This window comes from Rhopalosiphum padi, chromosome 1 (assembly GCF_020882245.1).
Source record: "Rhopalosiphum padi isolate XX-2018 chromosome 1, ASM2088224v1, whole genome shotgun sequence".
Classification (NCBI taxonomy): domain Eukaryota; kingdom Metazoa; phylum Arthropoda; class Insecta; order Hemiptera; family Aphididae; genus Rhopalosiphum; species Rhopalosiphum padi.
In genome coordinates this window covers 37073048-37090920 of record NC_083597.1, presented here as the reverse complement: position 1 = coordinate 37090920, position 17873 = coordinate 37073048, and the positions used below count along the sequence as shown (strand labels likewise).

General features: G+C 25.0%; 1 protein-coding gene across 5 annotated transcripts in view; it reads right to left on the bottom strand.

The window, feature by feature from the left end:
* Window positions 1-17873, bottom strand: part of LOC132931705 (potassium voltage-gated channel subfamily H member 8) — a 191394-nt gene that overhangs the window by 150845 nt on the left and 22676 nt on the right. For 2 of the 5 annotated variants that reach the window (XM_060997647.1, XM_060997651.1), the window contains exons 1-2: window positions 14181-14899; window positions 4519-4604 (exon numbers count right to left, since the gene is read on the bottom strand). In XM_060997647.1, the coding sequence (XP_060853630.1) occupies window positions 4519-4594 (76 nt within the window). In that variant the 5' untranslated portion in view covers window positions 4595-4604; window positions 14181-14899. Of the gene's footprint in view, window positions 1-4518; window positions 4605-14180; window positions 14900-17873 lie in introns of those variants that run through there. The other 3 variants (XM_060997650.1, XM_060997652.1, XM_060997648.1) reach the window with 2 other exon arrangements.

Sequence of the window (17873 nt, the reverse complement as noted above, 5' to 3'; positions counted from 1 at the left end):
TTTTTAAGTACTTAAATACTTTCTCAAAGTATCTGTATTTTTTTTAGTTCATATATTTTTTATTTGCAGTTCAATCGCGTCAAATAAAAATTTTGAGATTATAATGTACGATTTGAATCGGAAAATATAACCCATGTAAAAATTATTATCAAAAATACAATTATAGCAATAATAATATATAATAGTATTATAATAGGTATTATAATTTCAAAGGACGAATCCTATTGTATATTGTCAACTCTTGTGTTGACGTCCGTTAGCGTTAGCCAAATTTCAAAATAAGAATAATAATTTTAAAAATAAGATCATGAAATAACATATTTTTAATATAATATTTATTTTTTGCAGATGTATAAATGAATTATCTGTACTTAATTACTATTTATATTCACTATTTTTTCTTTCCGATTATTCAAATACCTACATATATTAAATAGATACTTTTAAAAAGTATCATTTACAATACTGATAATAAAATACCTTCATTTTTGATTATTCTGTCTTGAAGTAAAAGGAAAAATTAAATAAGAAAAACTGAAAATTATGAATAAATCGTTGTTCGTATAAATTAAGTATATAAACTATCTTCATAAAAAATATTTTATAAATTATACGAGTACATAATAGTACCTATACATAATGGTTTTTAATGTACTACTTTAAAGCCAGTATATTTCATTACAATTGGTGATAATAAAACGCAACTACATTTTTAAAAGATTTCAATATATTATTAATAAAATGTTATGTAGGTACATCATTTATTACACTAAAATTTAAGTACTAAGTGTATAGAAATTAAAATTAATGTAGAAGTAGGTACTTACTAAATAATAATAATATATTTCTGAAAATATTAATCTGTATCTTAACTTTCAGGGCTTTAAAATAAGGTTTTATAAATTTATGCTAAATTTCTAAAAGATAAAATTTAGTGATGAACAACAATGGGAATATCTGAGTTATTCGCTAAACCATTGTATACAACTATACTTATAATAGGCTAAGAATAATGATCATTAGTTGCATATTAATTGATAGTTAAACAATAATTACGATCATTTAAATAAAACTGAATTAATGAATGTTACATACTCGATTTTGCATAAATATCGAGAACCTATATAATACCACATGAGTTTATAATTTATGTAATGTGTTATATTATGGTTCAATGAAATTTTAAAATAAATTTTTGTTGTTTAGGTATGTCATATTATAATGGTATTTTAATACGTATGTGATTATGTTTTACTCAACGAGCAGATAATAATCACAGAGACCTGACACTATTGCCAATTAATTGCAGTTTGAAATTAAATAATAGACAAGAAACTATTTTGTTCTGTTTTTCACTATTATTATTAAATTTATATAAATATTATTACAATTAATGTAAAATATTTAATAAAAATCGTTGTATAATAATATTATAATGTATACTATATAATATGTTGACTAAACTTCAACATTTTTAAATCAGCCTAATAATCTTTTTTTCATTTTTAACTCAAAAATGCCTAACCATAGCCTTATAATATTATGTCCTAGTTGTGAAAAAATCAATAAAATTTAATAAAAATAAAAATAAAACAATAATTTTTTGATTAGTAGAATTAAGATGAAATAATATAATAAAATTGTAACGAAATGATTTTTCTATCTTTTCAACTATATTACATATTTACTTCCAAACAAATTTATCTTAGGTTTTCGAAATTTATTTTAGATTCATATTTTTTTAACAGGGTTCTATAACTTAAATATGAAAATATTAAAGTTCAACATTGTATTTAAAAACATTTAAAGCTCACGTATTTACCCAATTTGATAATTTAAAATGTGGCTTTACTACCTAATCTTAGAGTTAATTCAAACACACCAAAATAATTCTAATAATATAACAAATACATCAAAAATCTCAATCATTTTTATAAATATTTATTTATGAATGTTTTAACTATAAAGTTTAAATGACAAAATAAATTGACAATTTTTAAATTATTCCTTTTTTAGACTGAAAAAAGTGGTGTGGTCAAAATAATATGTAATGTAATGTTTTAAAATGAAGCGGATTTTTTAATGAGTTATTTTTGTTGGTTAAAATGTTTGGTAATAAAAGAAATGTTCTTATAAACGTTTTTATAAAATATAAATACCGTATACTTTACCTATACAGATTGTAAATTGTATTTATTTGGTACTTAAGACATTTTAAAGGTAATTTTTCGATCATTATATTGCTTTTCTAACGTATGGTAAACATAAACTATGTTCCTACCTCAATAAATGTGTGGTTGAAAACTAAAGTTAAATACGAGTATTAATCCTCTATACATTTTCTTCTAACTGAGGATTTTATTTTACCAAAAATGGTCTTTAAATGTTAAATACTGTTTAAACGGTAATTGGAATAAAAGTTTGATATAACTGTGAGATAATATGTTATGTACACGTGTTAGATATTTAAGTAAATATAAAAATAAGCATAGTAAAATATTTATTTAAGTACGTTCAATAATTAATTATATTACTATATACAACAATAAGTTGATGATTGCTTTAATAATTAGAACATATAGGTGGAATGAATAATACAATATACACATAAAAATGTTGATTGAATATTAAAAATATTTTTTACTTGTAACAAAATAAATAAATAGTAATACATCAAATATCATAGTTGTAATAGTATTTAAGTAGGTACCTATTACTTTAGTTAATACCACACGAGTAATTTTTTATAATTATTTATTGTCAAACATAATATAGGTACTTGGCATTTGTATTATTATTTATTAAAATTTGGATAACATATTTGATAATATTATTCTTACATTATTTTGTTTAAAGATAAAAGGTCACAGTATAACGTTACCTTGATGAAAATTATTTAAACAATGAAAATTACTTCATTACTTAGCCAAAGGTACGTTTAATTATTCTCTATTAACTTATTTTGTTATAGAAGCATAATGAATGTGAAAATGCATTCAAATTGTGCCTTTAATTAATTTTTTATTTTCACTCACAAAAACTATATTAAAACTTAATTTGCTTTTTTCCTAGAATGCAATGTGGTGAGAAAGATTGACTGAATACAATATACTTTATTATTCTATATTATTGTAATTATATTCTAAAACCTAGACATAACATATGAATGCATCAAATATCCACATTTATTTGGCATATTCATATTTAGATATGAGCGTTGAAATAATAATTATAAAATATAATAATTTAAAATATTGTATAATATGCATCTTTAATACAATTTACTTTTATATTATAATGCTGACAATTTTAAAGTTTTCCATTATGATTAATATTATTGTTAATATATTATTATGATAATCTACTTTTAAATAAGAATACACTTTTATTAACCACATCGCCATAAAAAATTAAACAAAAAACTGAAGACCTATATTAAACAATATGGAGAAACATATCCTTTGTAGTACTTTTTTCAAATTATTTTTGTACTCAATATAATTATGAAATTATAAAAACTTATATTAAAAAAACAAAAAAAACAGCAAAATAAGGGCCTCTTAACAGATGTAAAAACAATTTGTAAATATGAATCCGTGTATTTACACAGAGTAATAATTTAATGTCTAAAATGCGGAAAATTGAGGCTTATAAAAAAAAAATAAAAAAAAATAATAACAGTTGGTGTGAACGTCTAAAAGACAACAAATGATTTGTTGAAAATGTAAAATATTATGAACGACAAAATGGTTTTGGTATTCTGACTGATGACTATCGAGAAATACGTTTGGGATAAAAAGAACCAACAACATTTTGCAAAACCCCAGGAGGACAGATGGTTGAACCGAAGTAGCTCACTAGACAAGGATAAATGGAATCCGCCGGAAAGGTTGCTTTCGCTTGGGTAGGGTTGCATACCAGGCATATGACATTAATAACATTGTTTGAACAAAAGAGCTGAATCCATCGAATATTGGACTGGCTAAAATCGAATTTGTTTTACAATATTTTTTTTTCAATATATTTTATTAGAAATCATTTAAAAATCTAAAAAAATTACATAAAAATGCTAAAATCTTTTCAAGAATATGTAATAAATAAATATCAAATAGTATAAGTAGGTACTTGAGTATATGTGTGATAAAATCCTTTATCGACTTTAATTCAATTATTTAAAATGTATAATGCTTTTAAAATTAGATATAGAGTTATGTACTACTTAAATATATATTATGTTATATTATTTTTACTAAACATTAATTAAAAATCAAAGAAAAAAATATTCTGAGCAGAGATAGGTTAATCAACATCATATCTCACTAATAATATCCATAAAAAAAATATTTTAAATAAAACATTATCATACATCCAAATAATTTATCTATCTTATAAATTATTTCTATTAAACATATTATTTTAATTCGCGTTTTTAAAAATATCAGTAACAATAATAACTATACGTATCTTAAATATAACACATGACTTATTAGTATATTAAATAAAATATAAAGAACTTACGTGTGCCATCGAACCGTGTCGCGATTGTATCCAGAAATGTATTCTGAGGCGCCAATAATCCTTTTCTGGCAGGCATTTGTTATACCCTGAAAAAAATGTTAACAAAGTATAAATTATGAAAACTGTAGACATTTTTAAATAAGAGAAAAAAGTTATAAAATATAATGTAATTCGCAAAGGGGAAAAAATAAACAAAAAAATATGAAACAGAAGTTGTGGTTGGGATCTATTAGGTGTTTTTAAATATAAAGCAGTGATAAATGATTCAATTTCAAAAACAATTTTGGGTAACACGTTTAATTCAAAATTTGTTATGATTTTGCTTAAAACGGTCCATTTCCTAATATTTCATTAACATGGTTTTCTCGAAAAAAAATACGAGCAATATTATATTCTAACTACTTAAAGCCATAATTCGTATACGATTTTAAACAAAATTATATTTTATATACCTCCAAGTTTTTTTAAAGTAATAGTAATTAAGCATTAAGCAAAAATTTCAATACTTTTAAATCCGATAAAATAACTGGGTCAAATATTACATTTTAGGTGAGTACTATACAAAATTTAGTTACCTTAACCCAAAATAAATAATTATTTTATCAATTTAGCAAACTCAACTCTCAGTAGAAATTCAAGTTTAAATTTAAAAAAATGCATAGGTAACTATTGATAGTTTTTAATTAACAAAACACAGCTCAAATATAATGAAATTTAAATAGAAGATTTCAAGATTCAAGATTCTTTTAATCACTGTATTTTATTAATGACTACGTCAGGATGTGGACGCTAATATGTCCAAAAGTTATACAATTATAAATTGTTGCCAGTTATGGGTCATATAAATATAGTATAGGATATAATAATCCCATTTTTACCTATGGTAACACTTGATTAAGTCCAAGATAACCAATATTCACTGATATCGTTAACTCTATCGAAACTGATTATGTTTCTGAGTACCTATTATAAATTATGATACAATAATTATTCAAAAAACTTATAATTTTTAATACATAAGTCGTTAATATTGCAAGTAGTTCAATTATTTAAATCTTAATAAATAAAATAAATATTTATTTATTTATTTTTGTAGAAATGAATTCAGAGTTCTATTAAAAATCAAACATAAATTTAATATAACAAATACAACAACATAACACTATTTAATATAAAGACATAAATTATAACATTTAGGCGCTATAAAAACTTTTAAATTGAACACAATTAAATCGTTATTTTCCTAGTAACCGACATAAATAATAAATTATCTGGAGAATTTTGGATATCATTTTAATTTTTAACTAAAGAAATTTTTAGAGAAATAATCTGAATTCCTAGTGTTTAGAATATTTATTTTAAAATTAAAGTGTGTGCTTCAGAGTGGTTAGTGTCGCCAAATATTAGGTTGAGTAATAATTTAAGAAGTGGATAAGATCGCCTTTCATTAAGTTGATAGATATTAAATAAATCCAGGATATTTTGGCGAGAGTAATAGAATATATGTATATTTATAATGAATTTAAATGCAAGATATTATATCAGAAAACCATTTTGTACTCAACAGATTCAATTTGCTTAAAAATACCGTTGTTCCAAATCAAAGGAAAATATTCAAGTTTAGATCGAACCCATTGGTATTGTTCATTTCGTTTACAGTACAAAATTTTCAGATAAAACTGATCGTGAAAAGTGACATATGTATTTTACAAATCCCAAGGTGTGTATTGCTGTATTTTAAATCATTTTTGTACGGTTAGAAAAACTTGATTTGTGGTCGGATATCGTACCAAGATCTTCATAACTATACACCATTACACAAAAATACAAATTAGGTATAAATTTTAGCATAATAAAATACATATTATAATTTTATTTAATTAACCAAAGACAGGATGTATTATTTAATATAAAAATTAAGTTTTCAAAAATATTTTTATCAATATTCTGCTTAATAATCAATAAAAACAGAAACTAATATTTTCAAAAACTAATCATTTATATTGTTGTCGAGAACTTTTCTAATAAAGTAAACACACTTACATGAAATTTAAAGAAAATTCTTTAAATTAAATACCAACGTATTCGTAAATTCGAATTAAAAATATTAGATACCTACCTAATATTCATAATATTACTGAATTAATTTGGTATGAAAAAAAATTTAAATAACATAATACACATACTTAATTATTATGATGAAAACGTCATAAAAATAGTGAAATAACAATTTAAACGAACACTTAATCGACCGAATAATTTTTGCTCGGAAAAATCGAAAACAAAATCGCTTACGGAATTTAGTAGGTACTCGCAGAAAGATTTTAAGCTAAGGCATGCGGAACTGGCAACTGTGGTTTTTTCTGTTTTAACGATAGAAACAAGAAGCTTCGCGAACGCAAATAATAATCATTATAAGTGCAAGGCATTCATAAGTCAGTCTATTCACAAAATCTGACGGCAAAACAAATCACCAACTAATAACGACGCTCGTTCAACCTGCTAATTCGACACTATGTTCAAATTATTTTTCAAAACATGCAAATCAGATTTTTAAACATTCAAAAAGACTAAGAGAACAATAAGTAGATCAAAAACTGCGAAGACAATGTCACAAATTGTTTAAGCTTTCCAAATATTTTTTTCTCAGATTTAAATTAATTTGTATGTATTATGTACGCGTATATATAAACACGTTTACGTTCAATATTATTATATGAATGTATAAAGTACAATTAAAACCTTTAGACAACTCATAAATCAAAAATAATAATTTAATTCGTTGCATCGTTTACTGATTAATGTTAGAGCAGCTACATAATTTATATTATTAAATTGGAGAGGCCTTTTCTTGTAAGATAAAACTTATATATGACTGTATTTAACTTATAAAATATAATTTTAATAATTAAAAATAGTTTAGTAATTTCTTCAATATACTATAACCAAAAACAATGTATTGGTACACTGATTTACTTAGAAAACAATGGTAAATTTTAAATTAATCGACACAGCTCTAAGAATAACCTATGCCAATAATTATTTTGTGAAACTTCTAATGATTATAGTGAAAACTATGAATAGACAATGACCGATATTAATCTTAAATAGTTAAACGTATTGATTTATTGAAGAATGGAGTATTGACTAAATTTAGATAGGTTTTCAATTTTTTTTAATAATTTTAAATATAAATACTAGTTCTGAAAACTTAATTTAATAATTTTTTTTACAAATTATTTTCTTATTAAAATCATTTATATAAATAAATTGTATACAATTACATGCCTAAAGATAACCAATATTTAAATTGAAACATAAATACAACATTTTATATGAAAATCAAATCAATATCTGAAGAAGAATATACTGAATACAGACAACTCAAAATTCTTTAATCCTGGAGTAGAATGTACTATTTAATAATGAATTATTTAATGACATTTCGCTAAATATCACATTATCTTAACAAAATAATTCTGAATAAAAATCGATTAACAAACATTGATAATGTTTATAGAACACTTAAAAAAATACATTATTCAAAACATAATAAATAGTTAAGGACTGAACATTTATTTAAATACGAATTCCACTAAACAGAATTATAATAATAAAAAAAAATCTTTATAAAATCAATACATTCACTACTTTGTTCAATATTAAATAAAATTAAAAAACTTTAGATAGCCTTAATACTATAATGTTATATTAATAAATGATATTAGATATTCATCAGACTATTAGTAAAACTAAACAAATGATCACTGTGTTTTCAGTTACTTTTTTTTGATTTAGTAACAAAATCATCACAATAACGATGAAAATTAAATGAACATAATTCAACAATCTTAGGTAACATTTTGAAAGATGTTAATATAAGGTTTAAGTGATCAAATATATTTTTAATAAGACAATAATGGACAAAATGTATATAAAATATTTAAAAATTTAAATAAAATTAATTTATAAAAATATAAAATCCATTTTATAATCTATTCAAATTATACTTATTGGCTATTAAAATATAATACAAATTTAGTGAAGTACCAAACGGCAAAAAACAAGAAAAATTTAATATAATCATAAAAACGATAAGTATAATACTATAAGTACCTGGAACAATCTTTATTTAGATGGTTATTACATTCATTAGTAAGTTTACATAACAATTTAACTTAGCACCTAAGTATTATTTGTTATATATTTCGTCTTTCAAACACTTTACACACGTAGTCATAAATTGAAACCTTGACCGTGGCTATAGTACGTGTGTCGGTTTAACACTGTTGTGCTAATTGGAACAGATACTACGTAACGAATTTGCTGATTGTGCAATGGTCTTCAGGATAAAGATAAAATTGCAGTAAAATAAAGTGTATCCTTTACTAAAGAAAAGAGACACAATAACAGAGCATTTTTCTTCGTTTATTTGGCACGTGGTATGTCCCTTAGGAAAGATAGAAAGGAGACAATATCCTCGATTTCAGCCCAAATCCCGAGACATTAATCAATCGACAACCTGTTGGCCCGATAAAGTACTTTTAAAAGATATAACAAGAGGACTATGGAAGGGAGACAAAACGCTTTGTAGACAAAATTCACAAAGTAAGTTTATATAATATGTTTCCGATATCTACTATAAAGATTTTATGTGAATTTGAAATTAAAGCGTTTAGTTGTTCATTAATAAGCCAATTATAATTCCATATCGCACACAATTTTCTTGAAAAAAAACACTAAGCAGATATTCAAATGCAAAATTGTAACGTATCCTTTTTTTTCAAATTGTATTTTGTAAAAATTAGGATGCATTTAAAAATATTACAAACCATTTATAAATGGTTATAAAAATAGTAACAATAATGGTGATTTATTTTAAGAATATTATATTACGTACACTCGTCATTCATGTGTGCAGCTTTAATTTAAATGTACCTATATGTTAGGAAGAAACAAGATTAAATTATGGATATACGCGTATCATTTAATAATAAATTTCTATACAAAAATATAAGTGAAAATAATTAACCATGTTTTTAAATCTCAATTAATTTTTTTAGACTCGTAATTTATTTTGAAATCTAAATTAAGTGAATGTTCCAATTGATTTTAGTGTCTTACTCTTATTTCGTCTAAATACTTTTTTGGACAGTTGAAATTCTCTAAAATTTCAATAAAATAATAAGCGTTAGTCGAGTAAAATTACAAAAAATTAATTTAACGAAAATTTCAAAAAATGTTAAAGAAACCAGGGCAAAATGTGGTTTTCTAAGTTCCATTCCGAATCGCTTTTGATAAATTGTTGCATTTAAATTTGTGATAATATTTCACCAGTATCCTGTGCCAACATTAACATAAAGAAGCGATATATACCTGTACAATATACATATCATATACATAATATTTATACACAGTGCCCGATTTACACACTATCAACTCTTATTTAATTGTTTATTACTCTCATATCTTCACATAACTACGTTTGGCATAACGTTAAAAAAAATCATATCTATCAGTTAGAAACGCATTAAATAATAGTAAATATAATATAATAAACCTAACATATTTGTATAAATGCATACATGCATTAACCAACTACTAATTCTTTACAATAGTGCAGTACTCAATGCACAATGGATGTATTATAGGTAGTAGGTAGGTTGTAGGTATTTTTGTTATTATTGTTATTTATATTGTTACGGTGTTGGATTTGAATACATAATAATATTATATACTTTATCAATACAAAAGGTTTTATCTTAGCGCTCATACCCGAAGCTTTTGAATCCTATGAAATAACACAAAAATTATATGATCCGTTCATCAAATAAATTATTTTTAAAGAAAAAAAGGTTGTTTGAAAATATATAAAACCCAGGTATTTGTATTGTGTACACAGCATGTTTTTTATTGCAATTAAGTCTGAGTTCTTCTCATCTACAGAAAAAATATATATACCAAATCAAAATACAAGAAACAATAATGTTAAATCACCCTGGAATTAATCATAAATAAAGAACATTTTTAATCATACACTAAATATTTTATTTTTATTTATCTTTTAACAAAAAGTTATAATAGGACTTAACACTTAAAATAATAATGATAAAAACCTTGAAAATAGATTTTCGGTATCTACTATTCTACTATAGGTTCATAGTTTCAGTTTCAAGTGTAACTCGTCGTTAATAGGTCACTGTAAATGAATGTGTTCAGTTTAAATTCAATGATAAGTCATTATATGTGAAAAACGATTCTTAACAAAAGAAACTGGGGGTCAGTGTATATTTCTAAGCACAGTTATATTGTATTTATATTATTATTATAAGTATTTTTTAAATCTTTAGATTGAAATAGTTTTCGTCAAAATATCTCATTAATTCTATAAGTCATAGTGATGAACCGGTAGTAAGGTGTGAAAAGGATTATTGTGTAAATAAATCTTAAAAGTATTTCAAATATTTTAAAAATATCTTGGTGTATAGATAATAATAATACATTTATCCAATGGAAAAAAGTTTCAATAATAAATTACAACTAAATAATTAAAATTATAAAAGAAAAAATCGATATTTTTCGTTTAATATCCATTAACAAAAAAAAAATAAGCTTCAAACAGTTATAAAAAAAATTGCAAATAACTAGTAATATGACTGCTGTCAAAACATTTGAAACCTCGTATTAAATTTTCAAACTCTCTGATTAAACTATTTAATTAACATAAATCGAAAATAAACAAAAAAAAATAAGAAAATGTCAATAGATCAAAAAAGCCAAATTATTTTTGAAACTATATATTATTGAAAAAAAACACACGCACACACACATATCATTGTTAAACCAATGCATTTCTTATTCAAAATCTAAAATGATTTAAATTTAAAAATTAAAGTAAGTGCTATTATATTTTTAAATTATCATACATTTTTTTATTATTTAATAAAAATGTATTGTTATTCATCAATAATAAAAATGCATTAATTATTTGTTTTTAATGATTATTATATTAAATCAAATATAAATTTTCATTAATGAATAACGCTAAAGACCACTTTTTTAAAAACTATTATATAAAAACGTATAATTCATTCAATGCCTAATAAATATGTTTTTTTTTCAATTATAAAGGTAGGCAATTATATTACTAAGTTTGTGTTTTTCGTTTACAATAATTGATAGTGTCGATATTTAACTAAAAATTAAGTCATAATTTGCAACAATTTTAATACTATCTATCCATGATATTTAATATTTAAATTACATTTCTGAGAGAAGATTTTAATATAGTTCATGTTTATTTATTTTTTTTTAATTTTTATATAAGTAGGTTGATCCTACATATAACAAACATAGTAGAAAAATATATTAAAAATATATGTATTATAATAGTATAATGTTCTGATACCACAATAATCTTCTTAACTCCGTTTTATATGTTTATGTTTATTTGTTGTTAAGAAACAATATTATCCACTTAATTTTTATTCACTTTAATATTTTATAATTGATAAATAATATCGAAGATCGTCGAAAAAAAACATTAAGTATATATAATTTATATAAAAACGGAGGGTACAGATAATAGTTTTTTATTGGGGTTCTCATTTGCACTTGATCCAACCAAATCACCTGTGTATATGTTTTTAATTCCAGTTAACAGAAGTATCGATGAAAAGTTTTGGTTCAATTTATTACATTCACTTTTAAGGTATGCTGAATGTCTCTTGGGAGAAGAACTGAGTTTTAAAAGTTATTTTATCCTACCGTTATGAAATCATATGTCAAGAAAACAAAATTTTCTAAAACCTAAATAATGATACGAAATTTTTTGAAGTCTAATAAAACATTACAGTATAATTTTGAAATAACAAAACTGATGTAGAAGCTTTCTTGTAATAATGACAATGGTTTCATTTTTGTATTATGAATACCAAGTTCACTGAACACTTTAAAGATTAAAACTTTACATTCGAGTTAATTGTAACACATTACTCCAAATTAGAGGATGACCCAGGAGATTACAAAATTATCTCATAATTCACAATAATATATTGTAATATACTAATAAAACAGCGAATTTTTTTTCGTATACATTTTTAAAAATGCGTTTTTTAATAAATTGATATTATACTATGCTAAGGTCAGTTTATTTTATAACAATGGATCAGTGAAATTAACTTTGTATGAATTTTATTTAAATATAAAATAAATTCTTAAATGTAACTAAAATTATTAGATAAAGCTTTATATTCTAACAGATTTTAAATTTGTAAAATGCTATTCAAATGTATGCATATTATAATTTATCTTCAATTTTAAAAGTAGTTACTGGAAATTATATAAAGCTTAGAGTTTGGACAGTCAAAAATCAAAAGTTCCCAATAGTAACTATTAGTTTTATAACTGTCATCAAATTAATACGAAAAAAACTAAAACTAGTATTTTAATAATAGTTATACTATTATAAATAATAGTTTTCAACTGTAAAGAGGAATTTTTTTACTTTATTTTGATAAAAAATAAACATTAAATATTTTACATCAGCGTTTTCTTAACATAATATTATAATTATTATCAAAAGATTTTTGACCTATTTAAAGAAATTTACAATTTACGTTTTTTTTAAATTTATGTTAATAAAATAATTATTTAAATTAAGAACTTTGAAATTTAATAAATGGTACATGATAAATTTTTTATACAGCAATTAAAATATGATAAAAATGTATCACAATAATTATTTTTAATAAGCGTTTTAAGCTCAAATTTTAGCGAAATTCGTATTATCTATAGTCACAAAAATGTAAATTATTTTAATCTTAACTTTCATAAAAAATAATGTGTTTTATACAATTATACAAACAATAAATAAAACATTATATTTTTGTAAATTCACGAATTATTTTTAAATTCAATCAACCCTAAGGTATAAATTAATTTCATAATAAGATACTTGGCAAATAAGCATTTGATTTGGCGTCGACTTTATTCAATCATGAAAATATACCCTCACAAATAATTGTTGAACATTATTAATTGAATAATTAATTTCCGAAATTACTTGATACTTTAAATGCCCGTTTACAAGCGTAGTAAATATTTTTTTATTATAAATTGTCGTTCAACAGGTTTTGATTGATTTGGTTGTTGGTTTCTTTCAACGGTGTAGATTATAGGAAGTTGTGTAATATATTATTTGTATTTACACTCTATTGAAACTTAAAATACATTGTTCTATGAAGTGTATAAACCGCACACATTCAGTAGTTCCATACCATTATAATAATATGATCACCGTCGTTTATTATCTCGTATAATTTTTCCGGCAAAACCCAACACGGTATTTTTTTCGAAACCATATTACTAAACTGGCTTAAAAAGAAATAAATAAAGTTAAAGACTTCGCATTGAGCGGGTACAAGGTTATTTTTTTATTATTTTTATTATTATTATTTTTTTTTTTTTTTTTAATGTCAACCCGCTTCGACGCCGGTAAAATAGAACCGTCTACGGTTATGGATATGGCTCGGTGGCGGTGGAAGTGGTGGAGATAGCGGCTACGGCGGTTACGGCGTTTATTACTATCATTTTATCATCAAACAGGTAGTATGTATTACAGTAGCAGCTATCAGTATAAATAAGGGTTTACGGGGGCTTACCTGACGAGAGAATATGGTACACGCGCGCGCACGGATAACGCGGCGACGGCGGCGGCGGTAGAAGTGGCGCCGATCGTTGGCAGTGGCGTCGGCGAAGACGAATATATATATATTATGTATATATAAATGTGTATATATATATACAATAATGCGTAATATTATTAAAACGATGGTGGTGGTGGTGATGATGATGATGATGATGATGAAAATAATAAAAGTTATATAAAATCGTGTGGGACGCGGATTTTAAAGGGAGTGGGGGCAGCAGGTGACCGTCATAATCGCATCACTGCGGGTGCACCAACAGCCGAGTGTGCAACAGTCGTCATGGTTGCAGCGGCAGTGGCGGCAGTGGCGACGACGGCGACGACGACGACGACGACGACGTCACACTACGATAACGCTGCGGTGGCGGTGGCGATGACGGTGGCGGCGGCCAACCCCGGTCGTCGTCGCCCGAGCGGGAGAGTAATCGTCGACGGGGGTGGTAAGCGGGAACAGATTTAACGGCGATGAGCACGCGGGAAACGTCGTCGGCGGCGGCGTCGACAGCGGGCGCTGATGATGTGGTCTCGCGAGCGTGTGTAGGCGCGTCCTATGTGCGGTGCACAGCGCCGTTAACGAGATACTGCCGACGACGACGACCACCACGACTACGACGACGACGACGACCACGACGACGACGACGACGACGATGACGGCGGCGGCGGCAGCGGCTGGTGATGCTGATGCTGATGCTGATGCTGCTGCTGCCGCTGCTGGACGCGGTAGCAACAGCCAGCCGCCGACGAGCCCGTGCAACCCTAGGCAACGCCGCCGCCGCCACCGCCGCTGGTGTACATTATTATTATTATATTATTGTATACCTACAGAGGTGTGTTTATTTATTTGTTATTTTTAAATAACGGACATTTAGTATAATGCGATTGTTATTCGCGATGTCGATCCACAGACGTAGACACTAAATAATTTAACTATAACCTATTTTTCTGTGTATATTATTAGTGTAATATGCGGAGAAAATAATTAAGATGAATAAAATAATAATAATACTCTTATATACAATAACATGTAATAGACGCAATTTTTCGTTAAAAAATGTTTCCACGCCAATGCGCCATATAGTTTTGAGAATAATAATTAGGAATATAAAATAATTCTTTAATTCTGCCGATAATATTATGATTATTTATTTTAAAGGAAATTTCAGTTGATAAGGAAGGGGTAGTCGTCAATATTATTATTAAATAATTAAAAATAGAAATTGCATTTAATAAATTACTTCGATTTTTTAAAAGTTTTAAAATTAAGTAATTAAGAATATCTGCGTAGCCGAAGTGAAAAAATCTATGTTGAATTTCATTTTATAACAAATAAAACGAAGAAAATTATTTTGAACATTTTCAATTTTATCACCTCGATCGATTGTAATATAAATATATTTATTAATTTAACGGGCGGAAACCGTTTTAATATATACTATTTTTTTTTATGAATAGCAGATAAAATTGAAAATATAACATAGACATATAATTAAGATAGATATAAATATAATAATAATAAAAATAAAATTATTATGATTCAAATACATTAAAAATAGATTACAAAGACAAAAATATTCATTCTATAATTTGAATCATAATATAATTGTTTGACACGTAATCCGGTTCACAAAATAAAATAAATCATCCGCTTTGAACTCACAGTTTGTAATTAAGAATAAGGTATAATTATAAATTATAAGATGCTAAGCATGATTTAAGATATTATCTTAAATCGTGATTCTAAGTGACGACTTTCATAACGCCATAAATAACCTCCAATAATTAGACTAATTTATATATATCAATGTATTTATTGTACTTAAAGCTCAATATTTTACTTTTTATATTAATAATATATACTTTATTTTATTTAATAAAATCATATCCTTTTGTGACTCTGAATTTGGCTACCGGAAGAATTTCTTCCCAAGTCCTCCCTTCCAAATATGCCACTATTCTAGAACCTGGATATTATGCAATAATAGTGCTGTCCTCACGATGAACACAGCCCAGACGATAGCGCTGAGCCAAATAGACTGATCCGCGAACACGACGCGATGATCCGATTTGTTTCCACGTGGTTTATATAATAATAAAATAAAAAATTACAATATGTAACACAATATAACTGATGTGTAATCCTACACAAAATCTTCATGCTTTTCAAATAAAATGTAATGTACAATTTACTGAGATAACGTCGAAACTTTCTGGTATGTAAATCGTTATATAAAAAAGATGTAAAAGTTTAGAATGAATTAAAAAAAAATACGTGACAATTCATCAAATATAAACTACTAGTTATCTCTGTGCACTTCGTCTCCCATAAAAAATACATCTGTGTTAAATTTGTTTGGCCTAATGCTAACATTTAGCGTAACGCGTGAAGATAAATAATATTTTTGGTTTTCTGATTTGGAGAATAAATTATATTTTCCAGCGTTGCTTTTTTTAATCAATTAACAGCAGCATTTTTTAAAATTATTTTTTTGTTTTTTTTTTCTATTGAACGGCCCAAATTTGATTTCCTTTTCATTTTAGATCAAAAACCAACAACTCATTAAGTTTTAATGGCATGAGCCAAAAACAACTAAAAAGTTATATACTGTTGTTATATTACATCAACCATTCACTAAAATACTAATTATTTCTTATAATAACTAATAATCGATAAAATGAATGAAAAAAAAAATATCACTTGTAGAATATTTAAAAAACTAATAACTCGATTTTTCAGTAATTTATAAAATCAGAAATAGGCTTATAACCTACTCAGTGATGTACTCTTTAATTTAAAAAAAAAATCAAAATAATCGAATGAATAGTTTCAAAGAATATGCGTGACAAAGATTTCAATTTTTATTTTCACATTTTTATATATCTGGAAAGAGAGAGATTAATATTAAACGCTGCAACTTTATTCTACTTCCCACTTTGTTTTTCTACTTTTACATCACAAAAATATTATATTTTGTTTTTTTTTTAAATACATAAAGCATATATTAACAAACATTGATACAAAAAAGTACTCTAAAATGCATTTTAAAAACTATAACGTTTAGAAGATAGATGTAAAAATTCCAATCATTTTCGAAAACCGCGAGATAAAGAATAAAATAATTTTCGATAAACACCTATATTTAATGTATTATTTGTTGAAAACACTTATAGTTATAAATAATAACTAATAAAATAACTTGACTGCGTAAATAATTGCAATTCAATTAAAGAATGTTATGAATTATTATGATCACGACATTTGTATGCACCAACCTGTAGCATGCATCTATAACATACCTGTAGGTTAGCTGGTTAGATTATGTACTACGTTCTACGTATTAATAATATTATTTTATTTATATTCATTGGGTATGTAATAATTATTTACAGTATTTGTATACAGATATGCTAAGTACCTATATATTTGATATGGAAATATATTATCGTGTAATTAAATGACTTTTCTTATTAAATAAAAAAAGAAAATATATTTTTTAAATAATTAAAAAAATTAACCGCACAGTTAAATATATTATTTTTAATATCGCCTTGTATGACGTATATGTATATACCAATGTAACCGTACTAGACTACATTTTATATAAAAATATATAAAATGTATCAAAATGTTCATAATACGATTTATTAT